The 16,477-nt window shown below is 45.6% G+C and overlaps 1 protein-coding gene across 3 annotated transcripts in view; it reads left to right on the top strand.

Moving 5' to 3' along the window:
* Positions 1 to 16,477, top strand: part of BCAR3 (BCAR3 adaptor protein, NSP family member) — a 155,781-nt gene that overhangs the window by 43,059 nt on the left and 96,245 nt on the right. For all 3 annotated transcript variants that reach the window (XM_049111660.1, XM_049111661.1, XM_025417593.3), the window contains exon 2: positions 7,060 to 7,390. In XM_049111660.1, the coding sequence (XP_048967617.1) occupies positions 7,074 to 7,390 (317 nt within the window). In that variant the 5' untranslated portion in view covers positions 7,060 to 7,073. The remainder of the gene's footprint in view (positions 1 to 7,059; positions 7,391 to 16,477) is intronic.

The raw sequence follows: 16,477 nt of genomic DNA on the forward strand, positions 1-16,477 counted from the left end.
CCCCCCTGGACACTGTACCCCATACAGTGTAAAAGGCTTGCCCCCCGCCAGGAGCACCCTCACCTCCTTGACTCCAGCTTTCTCTAAACCTGCTGAGAAGCCTGGCATTTCCAGGATGACTAACCGAGATCTCAATCTCCTATTCATGTAGAAAGGACTACTTGTCAAATGAATGCTAAGCTTAAGAACTTTATCATATAAATTCTTTGTCGTGTCGCTTAAAACACAATCCATGGAAGACTTATTCATACTTCAGTCACTTGGCTAGATTTCATAAGTTTACTTCGAAAATAGGGGTACTCTTAAAAAAAAAAAAGAAAATAGGGGTACTCTTAATTTCTAAACTGGAGAAAAAAACATCCTAAGTGTGAAACCATTTTTTTTTCTTTCTTAATGCGTGGCAGTTCTATCTTCCTGTCTGACTCTGCAGAGAGGTTATAAAACTACATATCCAAATGAAAAATTCTCTGTTGTGGCCCTTACTGGGCAGCTGAGGCAGTTACATTTCCAGAGTTTAAAATATGATAGAAAGTGTTTTTTTTAAATAAAGATTTTACTAATTTTTCATGAGAGACACAGAGAGAGATGCAGAGAGACAGGCAGAGGGAGAAGCAGGCTTCCTGCAGGGAGCCCAATGTGGGACTCAATCCCAGGACCCCAGGATCACGCCCTGAGCCCAAGGCAGACGCTCAACCACTGAGCCACTCAGGTGCCCCTGATAGAAAGTTTTTCATGCCTACATCAGGTGACTATAAGTTTAACTTGGAAATAGCCCATTTTAGAAATAAACTGGAAAGATCCAGACAAGGGGTGTGCCTTTCCCTGCCTTGGCTTGCACGATCGTCAGTTTCTCCCGGACAACTTTGCCAAGCAAGCAAATTGGGCTGCTCTTCATGAGCCCTTCAAATCACAGTCATTGAGGAGAATCAGGAAGGTAGCACAGACGTTGGAAGTTTGACTGTTATCCTTATTGAGGTTTCAGCTCTCGGAACATTCACAAAGGTCCCAATTTTTCACATCAAGATTTAGAATCTTTGACCTTTGTATATATTTCAAGGTCTGGAATTAGACCGAGTCAGGGTACGGTGTCTGTTTACCTGCATAGTAGAGACAGGTGACGTCAGATGGCCAAAGTCTCACCTGGGCTTTTCTTTTCTTTCTTTCTTTTTTTTTTTTTAATTTTATTTTTATTTTTATTTATTTTTATTTTTTTGGGGGCTTTTCTTTTAAAGACTGCGTATAGGCCCTGTTGGTGTGCCTGTGTCTGTGTGTGTGCGTGCCCTACCTGGTTTGGTGTGTTTGTCTATTGCTCTGAATTAAAACATTTACCTCTTCATCCTTCCTGGCTGTGGTCTTTCCCAGAAGCAGTGACTCCTTTTGTGAGCTCTCTTTGTAATAGGGATACAAGGATAAGCAAGACAGATCTGGTCCCTGACCTGCTTGGAGGAGACCTGCTATTTATTGAGTGCTTGCCATGTGGCAAGGGCTTCCCATATACAGTTGCATTTACTTTTCAGGTCACCCCCATGAAAGATTTTTTTTTTTAAGATTTTAAAAGTTTATTCATGAGAGACACAGAGACATAGGCAGAGGGAGAAGCAGGCTCCCTGCAAGGAGCCTGGTGTGGGACTCGATCCCAGGACCTGGGGATCATGACCGGAGCCAAAGGCTCAACCACTGAGCCATCCAGGTGCCCCCGAAAGAGGTATTTTTAACCCATTTTTTACAAATGAGAAACTGTCAGAGAGGTTGAGTAACTTGTTTCAGGCCATACAGCTAGTAAGGAAATGGCAGAGTGGGGGGTTTGACTATCTTACTTTAAAGCTTATCTTCTGAGTCATGCCATGTTTGATTTAAAAAACAACAACCTCATAGTACATAAGAAGTACATAATGGCTAGGAACATTGAGACAGAAGCATCTCCAAGCAGAGGAAAACTGGGGGCCAGGAAGTGGGGATTTGGGGTTAGTCTTCACCATGCTTTTCTAACCATGTAGTCCCACCTCAGGGCCTTTGATTTGCTCTGTCCCCTGCCTGGAACTTCCTTTCTATCTTCTCTTGACTGGTTCTCTTTTCTCAGGAATCTCTTCAGAGAAGCCCTCCCATACCACCCTCATCTAAAATAACTCTCCGTCCCAGCCAGTGTCTTCTATCATTTCATCCTTAGGACACTGATGCTGAGACATTACCTAGTTTGTTTTCTTGTCTGTGTTGACAGGGATACCTCCCCCTCCGCCCCAGCCTACCCCATCATGATGGAGGCTCCCTGAGAGCAGGACCTTGTCTGGTTCATTATGTCCTCATTCCTGGTGCATTGTAAGCCCTGAGACAATATATATTGAATGAATGAACATTTACCTCCCTTATCTGGAAAAACGAAGAGGCTCCATTCTCTGAGATCCTACCTATATATAATACTCTTGAGATTTGCCTAATGGAGTCAAATGTGGTAACTGGCTTTGCTCTCAAAATGAAAGGTAGTTAAAAAAATAAAAAATTAAAGGTACTTGGGCGCCTGGGTGGCTCAGTTGGTTAAGCATCTGCCTTTGGCTCATGTTGTGATCCCCAGGTCCTGGGATCCAGCCTCAAGTCAGGCTCCCTCCTCTGTGGGGAGTCTGCTTCTCCTCCCTGTGCTTCTTCCAGCTCCCATCCCCTGCTCATGCTCTCTCTCTCAAATAAAATCTTAAAAAAAAAAAAAAAAAAGTGCTTACCTTGAACCTAGATTCCAGCTACACATCATGTACTTCCATCTGTTGGATTTGCCATAGGTTTCTGGAGTCTGGAAAAAATAAAAGCAAATAAAACTCAAGTAGGAACTACAGGGACCCAGAAGGTTGTAATTGAGTTCCTTCTACCTATAGTTCCCCCTTCTACCCTCTTCCCCACTTTTAGTTATATTTTTTAGAAGTTCTGTCTCTGGTCGGGGCCCACACTGCCACTTTTGGGCTGATTCAGGCTTGACATAGGCCCCAGGGTTGAACCAGTCTTTCCAAGGGACTACACAAAGGACAAGCCTGTATTTTAATGGGGAAGAGGCCCAAGGTAGAGGCAGTGGGTTGTAGAGGGGAGCCCGGCTTGGATATTTCCAATTTGTCTGCAGTTGAGAATTCTCTGGAGGTTTCAACTTGGATAATCTTTTCCCTTCAGTTACTAAACTCTGCTTCACATCATTCAGGTCAGCATCCCATCCTCAGGAAAGCCTTTTCTGGCCATAGATGAGTCTAGATCCTGGTCCCCACTCCTTGTGCTCCCATAGCACTAGAAATCACCAGCACATGTGGCTAGTACTTGCTGTCTGCTTCCACCACAGAGTAGTAACCGCTGTTTGACACTGTCCCCAATACCAGTCTCAGTGCCCACCACATAGGAGGCCCTCCATACTTGGATGTTGAATAGAAGAATGAATTGATGCTTCTATTGATTGACCCCTCCTCACTGTCATTCTGTTCTGTTCCTCAGGTAACCAAATCTGAGTGTAAGTTCTGTATGAAAGAGACTTGCTTATCCAGTGGTCCTCAACCTTGGCTCCACATTGGACAGTACTGGTGGCTTCAAAAAGAATGATGCCAGGTTCCTACCCAACCGAGGTTCTGATTTCATTGGTCTGGGTTACAGCTTGGGTGTCAGGATTTTATCTTATGTATTATTATTTTTAAAGATTTTATTTATTTTAGAGAACTCACACTCTAGAGAGCTCAAGAGCATGAGTGGGGGGGTGGGGGAGGGGGAGCAGAGGGAGAGAGACAAGCAGACTCCACGCAGAGCACTGAGCCACACACGGGGCTCGATTTCCCTGACCTTGAGATCACAACCTGAGCTAAAATCAAGAGTCAAACGCTTAACCAACTGACTTAAACCCTTAAGTCAGGTGTCTTCACCTTAAGACCAGGTGTCCCGGGTTTCAGAATTTTAAAAGCTTCCTTCCCAGAAAATTCTTTCATGCAGCCAGCTTCCGGACCACCGCTTCAGGTTTTCAGAACTCAGTCCTTTGGGTGCTCCAGGCTTGAAGCAGCCACAGTGGAGAGAGCAGGGATATAATTCATGGATATTGTATGTTTCCTGACAGTTTAAGAGGTACTTTCACATCTGTTATCACAGCTGATAATAACAAGCTAAGGGATCTATTCTCTGGTTTAAATATTCCCTTTATGTTGATGATTCTTAAAAATCTACATCCTGTCCTGGCTCCCAAGTGTACATACCATTGTCTTACCTCCTACACTGAACTGTGCCATTGGTTCCTCACACTGACCAGCTCGGTGGCGAGCTTGTTAGCCTCCCTCCCACAGGAGTCCTCCTTGTACCACTCAGCATGTTACAGCACTGCACCGTCCTCCCATGGCTGTGGCCTCTGTCCTCATTCTCCCAGCCAGAGGCCTCAAGCTCCTCATTCTTCCCTCCGTCTCTTTGGCCACCGCCCTAGATCAGGGTTCTTCATCCTTCCTCGGTGGCTTGCGGCCATCAGCTTGACTGGTCTGCCTGCCTCCCTTCTTTCCTTTCCAGAATTTCCAGACTTACCTATCTGGGCACAGACTGGCTTCTGTCCCTTCCTTCCAGATCTTTAGCACCTGCAGTCCAGATCCCTTGACACAGCCCTTAAGACTTCATGATCTTGTCCTAAGCTGGGCTTCTAGGAAGTGCTCTTTGACGTCCCCACGTGAGCCACACAGCTCAGTTTGTAGTCTCTGAGCCTGTGGATGTACTTCTTTGCCTCTATGCATCTGCCATTCCAGCATCCTCTTGGCAGGCTTTCAAAATCCCTCCAAAGTGCTTCATCTCCAGCATTGCCCTCTCTGAGAGCTCCTCAAGTCACGTTGTTCAAATTAGTTGTTCTTCCCTCCAGCATGTTGTGGGTCCCTATTGATGAGTTATAGGATTCTCTCTTAGAGCTCCTAGTCAGGAATTGTGGCTTATGCATCATTGTTGCTCTGAGTATCTTCTATGGAGGAGGCACTTAAATGCTTGTTAAATCATAAGTAGGAAGGGCAGGTGTTAACCCTCGATTCAGAGAATACACTGAAGTAGGGGAAACTTGCTGAGGAGCATTCTAGAGCCCTTTGGCCCAGTCTTGAAATCTAGATCTTCAATAAGCAGAGAGGAAACCAGCTGCCAGAAACACTGGAGCCGGGGCAACCCTTCCCTGTCATAATAACCTGGAAATAGTTGATCAACACTGTGGCCCTTTGCACAGAAGGAGGTTCTGTGGGGTGTTCTGGGCCTCCCCAGCAGGTTCTTTGGAATGATCTGGGCCTCCCTCTTAAGAAGGTGCTGACAGCTTGGACAGGCAAACATTCACAACTGTGGGGAGCGGGGTGTGTGTGTGTGTGGGGTGAGGGAATCCTAGTCGGCTTACATCACTGGTGGTCAGGCAGGGAGGACCAGGGAGCTTGGGTTTCTTTTTAAATAATGATGACTAACATTGAGTAAGTTCTGACAGTGTGCCAGGTACTGGCCAGACCCGGGAGAGGCCCCCAGGGGGACTCACAGCCCTATTGTTCTGTGCCCGCCGTGAGCCAGGCCCTCTGTGTGGTCGCAGACAGGCCCCAGAATGACCAGGTTTGGGAAAGAACTGAGGACAGGGTTAGGACTGTATACCTTGAGGGAAGGGTTTCCTTCCGTCCAGCCCCTGGCACTGTGTGTTTCTCTCTGTTGCACGTGAAGCAACGGACTGTGAATGTTGTTGTCTGTTGTCTCCCTTGCACTACCTTTATCCTGGTTCTTCCCGCTACATTGTGAGCTGCTGGAGAGCAGTGTGTTTCTTGCTGGTCCTCAAGTCCTCAATTCCTTTGTGGAACTGACTCTGCAGTGTGGTACTATTAAGCAATGATTTTCACTCCCCCTGGCCTCTTTGCAGTGGAGAAGGTGGCCTGTGAGGATTGGGGGCTGCGGGGCTTTGGAACAGACTGCAGAGCAAAGGAACGTTCTGCTCCCTAGTCATGCATCAGGCTTAGCATGACTTAGCTGCGCTATTGTCTGGACCAGTCTGGTACCGTGGCAGGCGGGACAGGTTCTGGATCCTTCATGTCTCCAAGGACTAGTTCTAATTGTTATTCAAGCTTGTGGGTTTTTTCTTCTATATGTTGGCCTTAGAGGTGTCTTGTACAATTTGACTTAGGTCAAAACCATAGTTTGTTTTTCCGGGGGAGGTGAGCGGGTGCTGTCTCTTGCTCAGAGTGGACAAGTCTCCGAGTGATCACAGCTGGGCATAACTGCTTGGGTCTACTTTTGCATACAACCTAGCACACATTTTCCTTTTCTTTTCGTGTTCTCCCCCCTCTGCCCCCTGTTGGTCTTATTTCTCTTCCTCCCCACTCTCCCCTGACTATGCAGACAACATGTATGTTGCTTAACCCTGCTGGTGGCAGGCAGGTTCCTGAACCCTCTGGGGGACAATGTACATGAATTTCCCCAACCCCAGTGGCTTTCCTCTGCAGCTGAGCCCACTGATGTATGGAGGAGTGACCCACCTCCTGACCCCTGACCCTGGCCCGTCTTGTTAATTAGAGTATATTGATTTATTTGTAAGCACCAGATCTTTGCCAGAAAAATTCTGCCCTGTTGCCCTGGGTAGCACAACTGAGGGGCTGGTCTGGCATGACGGCCTTCTAGCAGCTGAGGAATTCCAGTAATCTCCACCTGTTCTTATCATTTACAGGGTGGTGGAAAGATGTGAGCTAATTATCGAACATTTATAATGTGTTCTCTAGTGCACTTATATTGAAACCTTGAGCGCTTCCTCAGTAGTCTTTTTTTGTTAGTCCTGTTGTTCATCAGCTTCAGTCATCTGAAATAATAAAATGGCCCATGTGCCTCTAGAGTCCCTGAAATACGTTTCCCCTTTTCCTTTGGTGAATCTGCTGCCAACCAGGAGAAATCAGAAAAGGGACTCAATAAACTTCCTGCTTGTATTACATTTCCCTAGTGATGCCTTTCAACATTTAACGCTCCACAAACCTGTTCTTTTGTTATGCGGTACATTTCCATTTCCTTTTGTGAGTAGGAAGTCAGTTCTTGTGATTAACTTAGATTCACACCTTCACTCTTTTCTTTTCCCCTTAGAGCAGTTGAGAATCATGGCTGCGGGAAAATTTGTGAACCTTCCAAGAAACATGCCGGTGAATCACCAATTCCCTCTGGCCTCGTCCATGGACCTTCTGAGCAGCAAGTCCCCTCCGGCTGAGCATCACACAGATGCCTATCAGGACGTGTCTATACACGGTACCCTTCCACGGAAGAAAAAAGGCCCTCCTCCCATCAGGTCCTGTGATAATTTCAGTCACATGGGGACCCTGCCCCATTCCAAGTCCCCAAGGCAGAGCTCCCCTCTGACCTCGGCCATCATCCAGGAGCACCCCCTGCAAGACTGGAAAGGTGAAACCTTCACCTTCAGGTGACTTCTTTATTTATTAATTATTATTATTATTATTATCATCATTTTAGAGAGCGCCTGGGGGGGAAAGGATGGGGAATGCAGAGGGAGAGAGAATCTTAAGCAGGCTTCACACCCAGCACGGAGTCCAGTGCAGGACTCTATCTTACAAGCCTACGCTTGTGACCTGAGCCAAAGTTAAGAGTCAGACTCTTAACTCACTGAGCCACCTGGGCACTCCTTTAGGTAACTTATTTATTTCCATAAGTGACAATGACTTGGCTTTAAAGGGCTTTTTAAAAAGCCTTTCTGTTAGGGAATATGTCAGCTGTACAGAGTAGAGCAAATAGTTTAACTCCCAAGGACCCGCCACCCCACTTCAGCTGCTATGGGTTCAGGGCTAGTCCTGCTTGTCTGTATTCCCACCCACTTTCCTTCCTCTGTAATGGTTTTGAAGTAAATTTCAGCCCCGGTTTTATCTGTAAATATTTTGGTATGTGTCTTTCAAAGATAAGTACTCTTATTTTTATTTTTATTTTTTAATTTTTTTAAGATTTTATCTATTCATGAGAGACACACACAGAGAGAGAGAGAGAGAGAGAGAGAGAGAGGCAGAGACACAGGCAGAGGGAGAAGCAGGCTCCATGCAGGGACCCCGACATGGGACTCGATCCTGGGTCTCCAGGATCAGGCCCTGGGCTGAAGGTGGTGCTAAACCACTGAGCCACCCGAGCTGCCCAGTACTCCTATTTTTTAAAAATATATAACATAAAAAACTAGAACACCTAAAAAAATTAACCATTTCTTAGTATCTAATATTTGAGAGTATTTTTACAGCCAGCTTCCTATTTATCACTAAGTCCCTCAAAATGAAGCACAAAATATATATTTTTTATTATAACATTAGATTCTGAACTATGTCCATCCAATTCTGTAGGGATGCCAAGGCGGGTATAAATTAGGACCTGCACCTCCTACAAGTAGAAGTAAAATTTGTTATGGATACATCATCAGGTCAGCTTCAGAATACTTTAGAACAAGGATTGATTGCTCCTGTCCACGAGGGATCTGGGTAGATAAGCCTTATGGTTATCAAAGCTTCTTGTCTGGGTTTGTATGGGCCTGGCTGTGATTAGTTTCTGCTTGTTGGAGCTGGTTTAGGAACTGCTTTCCTTTTCCTGTTGGGGAAGATCAGCAACCTGTGATGTTATCGGGCAGAGAAGGGCCTGGTTCCTTTTGTTGTATCTCCTGGTGTCTCTTTCTAACTCTGTAGCAAAGAAAGCCACTTTGATCCTAGCTCATTTGTTTGCTCAATATCTGTATATTGAGTCTATTGCCTATGTTAATGAGAGCACATTGATTTTGTAAGCCCTGGTCCTTCACCAGAGCTCTGCCCAGCCCCTCTTAGTATCTGAACTGAAGGGCTGGTCCAACCTTGAAGGTGTTCTGGCAACCAAATCGTTCCAGCAATCTGCCCTTGCCCTTTCCCAGGGTGAGGAAGTGTGTGAGCTAACAGGATAGCAATGGGGCATCTGAAGTGGTGTCTTCCCAGAGCTGATATTCTAGGGAAGGACCCAGGTAATAAACAAGTTAATTGCAGATTATATTAAGTGCTATAGAGGAAATCGTGATAGACTGAAGATTTATTGGGCTTGTATCTTTTTTTTATAATGTGGACAGGTCTCTGAGGACATGACATTTGAGCTAAGACCTGCATAATGAGAAGGCAGCCATGGAAAGAACTAGAGGAAGATTGTTTCAGTAATAGGGAGAACAGTGCAAAGAACTGGGTGTGGGGACAAGTCTGGCATGTTTGAAAAAAGTCCCAAAACAAGCTGGGTGGCCTGTGGCTAGAGTGTAGCAAGCTGAGAGGTGGACAGTACAGATGTTGGGAGAGAGCTAGGCAGGTAGGAGGTTAGAATTTGTTTTAGGTGCCTAATTGTAGTAGTGTAAGAGGAACATAAGTGAAGGCCCACATATTCTCTGTAGAAAGCATTGGAGAGCCCTGAAAGGTTTCTGACATCAGCTCAGAAGGTTCCCCAGAATGTCCTGGACGTTAGAAAGCCCTGCACCTGCTCTGTAAAATGTAGGTGGGTGACGTCCCCACTCGGAGAGCTAGCAGACAGCCTGCTGATGGCACAAGTCGGTGTGAAGGTACACACCTGTGCACAGTATTGTTAATATTGAATCATTGGCATTTAGCAGTGGTGTCCCCTGCTAAAGGGGCACAGTCATTGCTCCCTCTTATGAAGGTTAAGGGACAGCAAAGAAAAAGAACTTCTGGCCAGCCGCAAATAAGCCCTAATACCAGGCTGCACAAAGTGAAGTCAGAACCAGCTTTTCCCCGACTTACTGTAGCCACTTATTATTTCGCAAGTTAAATATGCTGGGTACCAGCTCTTGAAAGGGGGGAGCTCCGGGGAGCCAGAGGTGGCGATGGAGTCACCCTTCCTATCTTGAGGAAGTCCTTGATAAACACCCAAGGTCCAAGCCATCAACCTGCCAGGAGTTCAAAGCTTTTGATTTGAAAATGACTTGGACAGAGGTCAGCTCTCTGAAAAAGATCTTATCAGGTGGTGGCCGCAAGTCCTGAGTTTGAAGTCCAGCCTGTGGAAGACATGACATACACTGCTGGCTTAGGTTTGTTTATCATTCAGAACTACATTCACCTAAAATCACAACTTTTTCCCATAACTTAAAATATCTCATTGTTAAAGGCAAATACAGGAAGTAACAAACGCATGGCCTTCAGGATTATGCTGAGTGGGAAGGTCACGTCAAAGGATCATAAAATCCTAGTCTCCTGCTCCTTGGTCTTATTAATAGATTTTGTTATTTTTAAACTTTATTTATTTATGTATTTACTCTTTTGAGTGAACTCTGCCCCCAACACGGGGCTCTAACTCACGACCCGAAGATCAAGAGTCACATGCTCTACCGACTGAGCCAGCCAGACGCGACTTTATTTTGTTCACGTAACGCACTTTAAAAACTATCTTGGGGTGTTCCCAATTTTGAGGAGTTCAAAGTACCTCGCATTATTATTTTCATCCTTTTAAATATTCCTAATAAGATTATTAGCTGCCTCAGTTCCTTCTAGGAACAAGACACAGGATCAACAAATAAAGCTTTGTGTGTGTGAAAAGCAAGGGACAAAAGGTATGAGTGAGAACCTGGGGGCTCCAGAGAGGGAGCGCTGCCTGAGGTGCCTCAGCAGAGCTGCCATGAGGGAGAAATAGCATTTCTGTTCCTAATTCGGCCCTTACAGCTCAGTTGCTATGAAAACACCAACCACTCCCCACTCTTGCTCGCTCACTCACACTGCTGGAAGCTGGAAGCTGGAAGCTTTTATTTTTCTTTAGAGATTTTATTTTTTTGAGAGAGAAAGAGGAAGAGCAGAGGGAGAGGCAGACTCCTGCCCCAGGGGGCCCCTGGGATCATGACCTGAGCTGAAGCCAGACGCTTAACCTACTGAGCAACCCAGGTGCCCCATGCTGGCAGCTTTTAAAGTTAAGAGTTTTGGATCTGTGACACCAGGGAGTAAGACTAGTTAGATCTACTTTTAACAAGATTATTGATTTGTGTGTGTGTGTGGCTTATTTCAGGTAAACTTTTTGGCCTTTTTACTTTTCATGGTGAATTCAAAGGTTAATTCCAGCTGAAGGTGACTTGCCCAGATGTCAAGTCTGAAAACCTTCCATTTTGTCCTTTTTGGTGTTGGCATGATGATGATGGGGCCATCTGGGAAATCCCAGACCCACTTTTCATGGATACTCCACCTATACTCAGAGGGAAACCCATCAGACGCCTTTTTGTCTTGTAAAATACTCTGATAAATTGCAAGTTTGCTGTTTTTCTAACAAATATATTTAGCTCATTAATCATTAAAAAGTCACCTTTATTATAATTGCATATTAATTGAATATCCACTCTGTGGCCACATAAATTATTCTTTCACATTTTATAGTTTTATTTATTTATTTTAAAAGATTTTATTTATTTATTCATGAGAGACACAGAGAGAGAGGCAAAGACACAGGTAGAGGGAGAAGCAGGCTCCGTGCAGGGAGCCCGATGTAGGGACTCGATCCCGAGACCCCAGGATCACGCCCTGAGCCAAAGGCAGACGTTCAACCACTGAGCCACCCAGGGATCCCACATTTTAAAGTTTTAAAACATCTTCAAGGATATGTTCATAAATCATCCTGTGTGAGCATCCTAACCCTGTGTGTGAGAGATACAGCAGATCTTATTTTGGCAGTGGCGGCAGCAGCAGCAGGATTATTGTTGTTATTGACAGTTGAGAAAGTGGTTCAGAGATGTTGAGGCACCTAAGACCAGAATCAACTGGGTGACTAAGATAGGATTAGGATTAGAACCCAGGAAGTACTATAGGGCCTTCCCTAGACAGGGTGCTCCACAGCTTCCCAAGAAGGTTGGCCTCCACTGTGGATGTCTTCTGAGCTGTCCTACTGTATGGAAAGCTACAGTCCCCAGAGTCTGAACCCAGCACCTTGGACACCCACCTTGAGGAAATGGGGTCTTGGCCACCAAGAGCCAGGCAGAAAGCAGGCCTGGAAGGGAGAGTTGGTCTTTCCTCATTTGGAGAGTGTATCTCTTGGCTTTGTTGTTATCTTGGCTGCCCTTGGATGTACTTGTGGTTTTGAAAGGTGGCCAAAGCGAGACGCCAGGGTGCTCTTAAACCTGCTGCTTGATGTCACAGAAGAAGCCTTTGTTCTGCAGGCAGAGCAAGGCTTCCCCGAGAGGTCTGCAGACAGGATTTCCTCTCGATGTCAGCATTTGTTTGACTGATGTCCCTTTGATTCACCTATCTTCAAGGGTGAATTTTTACTTGAATCTGGGACCTTTCTTGGGCTGAGAGGGGACTGGTTCCTGTTGTTGAGATGTCTGTGTTGTCGGGATAGCTGCAGGATCAGCTCTGGGAGACCGTTGCGGGTCCTCTTCCTGCCTGTGGGTACGTGGAGGCATGCATTCCTGGGAACAGCTGCCGAGTGCCTAATTCTTTCGGCCCCTGTGCTGTGGGAGCATGTGGCGGGACAATGTGATGTTTCATTAGCTTGCATGAGTGGAGCTGACTGACTAGTCACAAGTGTTTTAACTGACGGGGGCCAGAAAGTCTGCAGAATTATCCCAAATTAAAATCCAGTGTACTTTCCCAGGCGGTAAGTAACCTACGGTGTCGCAGCGTCTGCTCTTTCAAGTGGAAGCAAAGTGGAAGACATAGGATCTGTGCAGACTCTTCTCAAAACACTGATTTTAAATATCTAACTCTGGGCTGCGTCAGTGCCCTCACCTGAAAAACTATTTCATTTGTTCCTCTTGAGAACCACCAAGTTCTGCAACTACTGCTTTCTCCTTAACAAAGCAAGATGTTTCCCCAGACATGCAAATGAATCAGCCTTTAGCTTGCAGTTAATCAGAGGGACCTTCAGTGTGAAGGTCCACATCAAGTATCTGCATTTTAGTTATATCTGGGCATCTCTGCTCTCTGCAGATTGGAAGCTTTTCGTGCACAGAGGAAACGTTGGGTTTAGAGTTGAAAAAGTCTATGTACTAGATTAACAGATTCCACTTAATAGAAGGTGCATTTATTGAGTTAGCGGAGTAACAGTTGCCTAATAGCCAAGAATAGCCACTTGTCTCCAGGCAAGTTAATAGTCCATATGTTGAATTTTTATTTTTAAAATTTCAAGTTTGTGTTTTACTAACATTTTGAAATGCCTCTTGGTGTGTGTGTGCAGCTGTTGTGGATGGGGTGGTGCATTCTGAGGAATGGTACATGTTCAGGTCCTGGTGGCCTCTGGTGTGCTGAGCCAGGAGCAGCTGGGTCAGAGGTGAGCTCAGCCCCTGCTGGGCATCTTGCACCCCTCCCCCTCCCCCACAGCGGTGGGGGGGTGGGGGTAGTGGTTTGAGGGAACCTAGGGACTGGGAAATGCCTACAGGTCCACCAGCTGCCTTACAGTGGCCCTCAACCCTCTACTGACAGGGATGATTTGAACCTAAAGGCTGGGATCTGTGCATTCTCAGCTGTTCTGGGGAAAACTGAAAGATTTTTTGTTTTTCAGTGAGTACAAACCGCAACCAAGAAAATCATCGGAGGATTACACAAAGCAGTCCTTGTTGGGTGATGCTGCTTAACATCTTCTCTGCCCCCACCCCCAGGACATAGAAATCATGGTTTCTTAGGCCTCCTGCATGCTGTTTGGGAAAGGTCAGGCTTTTGTCTTCTGAGGGTCAGAAATTAGGAGAGCTTTTCACACCTTTCGGTCTATGTAGAAACCTATTGTAAACGGAAGATGCTGTGCTGTCACAGGTTATTTGCATGTTGGATTTGGGAGCCTTCACAGCGTGGCCAGAGGAGCCAGGCTGGAGAAGTTGTCATTGTTGTTGTTGATGGAAGCAGACTCCCGCATGGGGCCTGTACTCGAGTCCCAGGACTGATAATCTGGCAGGCTATGGCCACCCCCAGGCTCACAGCTTTGTGATGCTGCCACCATGCAGTCTGGCCCCAGGAGACTAGCTGCAGGTTGGGTGATCTTCTTCTTTAAGGATTCTGATGTTACTTAAAAATTATAGAAGTTGGAGAAACCTTCCATAATGGACCCAGCCTTTGTGCCTCCTGGACTATCTGTGATTCCAGATGCACCTGCAATCATAGTAACTGAAGCTAAAATAACTCCTGCTGTGAGGAGAACACACCAGGCTCCTAACCCAGAGATTTCAGTTCAGATCCCTGTTTTTCTACTTACTAAGTATGTGAACTGGGGAAGTTCTAAATTGTAAGATGAGGGTAAAAATACCTCCCTCTGAGGAGTCCTGTGAAGGATCACTAGTCACTAAATATGAAGGCTGCCCTGAATGGCAGAGCTTTGGCTTCTGCTTGGGCCTGGCACCCCCTTCTGGGAGTCTGGGTGGAGCAGGTCACATCCTTGCAGTCAGCTCCCATCTGCTTGCCAGTACTTTATTCTTCTGCCCCAACTCTGCTGTGTGACACCTGACCTTGAAGGCCACTGATGCCTTTGCTGGGGTATTGACCTAGCCATGAAAAGCAAAGAATGCTGTTGGCGACCTTGACATTGATTCAAGCAACTAGACCCAGCAGCTTTGTGACCTTGTGTAAGTTACTTTACCTTTCTGATTCTTCTCGTCCTCAAAGGGTAGCTACAAGGTCAAATAGAGTCCTACGTGAGGGTGCCTAGCGCAGAACCTGGCTTGGAGGAGGGGCTCAGATATAAGTTTCCATCCTTCCTTCTGGAGGCTCCTAATCTTTGTGTGTAACCTGAGATCATGTTCATGCCTGCAGCTTCTGTGGGAGAAAGTTTCTCACATGTTGACGAAGTCTGGCTGGAATCCCTCTCTCTGGGTCTGCCCTGAGCTGCCCTACAGCAGTGTGTCTTGGCCACCATTTTTGCTTACAAGTATAATAGCCTCATACTGCACTAAATAAAAGATCAGTACACCGTCATGCTAAGACACAAAACAGAGCCTGTCTTCAGTGGGTTCGCCCAGCCCTTTCCTGCTTGCCCTTGTACTTAATATTAGCATCTTTGCTATTTATTCTTTGGTAAATATTTATTGAGCTTATTTTGTGCCAGGCGTGATGCTGGATACCAAGTACCCACGGAGATTGGAATAGGTGTGGCCCTGTCCTTAGGCTGTGCCTAGTTTATGGGGCATGTAGACAAATGTGTCAATAAATATGTAACCACAAGATGAGGAGATGCAAGAGTTCCTTGGATTGGGTGGAGGGAAGGCCTCTCTGGGGGAGGGAACATTTGGAGATTAATATAAAAAGAGAATGTAAAATATTTCATTAATATTTATTATGTTACTATGGATTAAAATGGTATTGTTTTTAAAATATGTTAAATAAGATAGAAATTAATTTTACCTATTTCTTTTCAATTGGCTACTAGAAAACTTAAAATTACATGTTTTCGTATGAATGGATATACACGTTGGAATATTAGTCATCAAAAAGAATGAAATCTTGTCATTTGCAACAATATGGATGAAACTGGAATGTTATGCTAAGCAAAATAAGTCAGAGAAAGACAAATACCATATGATTTCAGTCATGTGCAATTTAAGAAACAAAACATGTGAGGGAAGGGGGAAAAAAGAGAAAGAGAAAAAACAAGAAACATCCTCTTAACTATAGAGAACAAACTGATGATTACCCGAGGGGAGGTTTGGGGGGGTTGGGTGAAGTAGGTGATGGGTATTAAGGAGGACAGTTGTGATGAATACCAGGTGTTATAAAAAAAATAATATGTTTTTCATATAGTATTTCTATTGGATGGTACTGGTCTTCATCTTGGTGTGAGGAGTTTAGGTTTTCTCCTGAGGGCAAAGGGAAGTCTTTCAAGGGTTTTAAGTAAGGGAAAAATGTGATCTGATTCAGTTTTAATTTTTTTAAATTTTTAATTTATTTTAATTAATTAATTTATTTTTTAGGATTTTATTCATGAGAGACACAGAGAAAGAGAGAGAGAGAGGCAGAGACACGGCAGAAGGAGAAGCAGGACCCATGCAGGGAGCCTGATGTGGGACTCGATCCTGGGACCCCAGGATAGGCCCTGGGCCGAAGGCAGTGCTAAACCGCTAAGCCCCCCAGGCTGCCCTGATTCAGTTTTTAGACTATCACTTGGTCTCCTTGGAGAGGAGATTGGTAGGGGAGAGGGCCTGGAGAGCAGGAGGTGGGCGCAGAGGTAGAGGGAGCAGGTGGAGGTCTGTGCCAGAGTAGTGGTGGAGAAGGTAAACGGCGGTAGATTCAAGATTGGTTTGGTAAGTAGAGTCTAGGGAACTTCCTGAAGGTTGGGAGGATCAGGCAGCTGAGTGTATGAGGCGGGGCCACTTACTGAGACGGGAAAGACCAGGAGGGAAACAGGGCTTCATTTGTTCAGCTACTTTTTGTTTGGTAGATGGCAGAGAACTGAGACTTGTCTTTAGGATGTGCTAAGTTCAAGAGGCAGGCATGCCAAGTGGAGGTGTTAACCAGTCGGCGTTATGAGCCTGGAGCTCTGGAGAGCTGTGCTCAAGGCTACAAAGTTAGGAGTCTGCATAGAAGTGAAATTAAAGCCATGG

The sequence above is a fragment of the Canis lupus genome, chromosome 6 (genome assembly GCF_003254725.2).
Source record: "Canis lupus dingo isolate Sandy chromosome 6, ASM325472v2, whole genome shotgun sequence".
Classification (NCBI taxonomy): domain Eukaryota; kingdom Metazoa; phylum Chordata; class Mammalia; order Carnivora; family Canidae; genus Canis; species Canis lupus.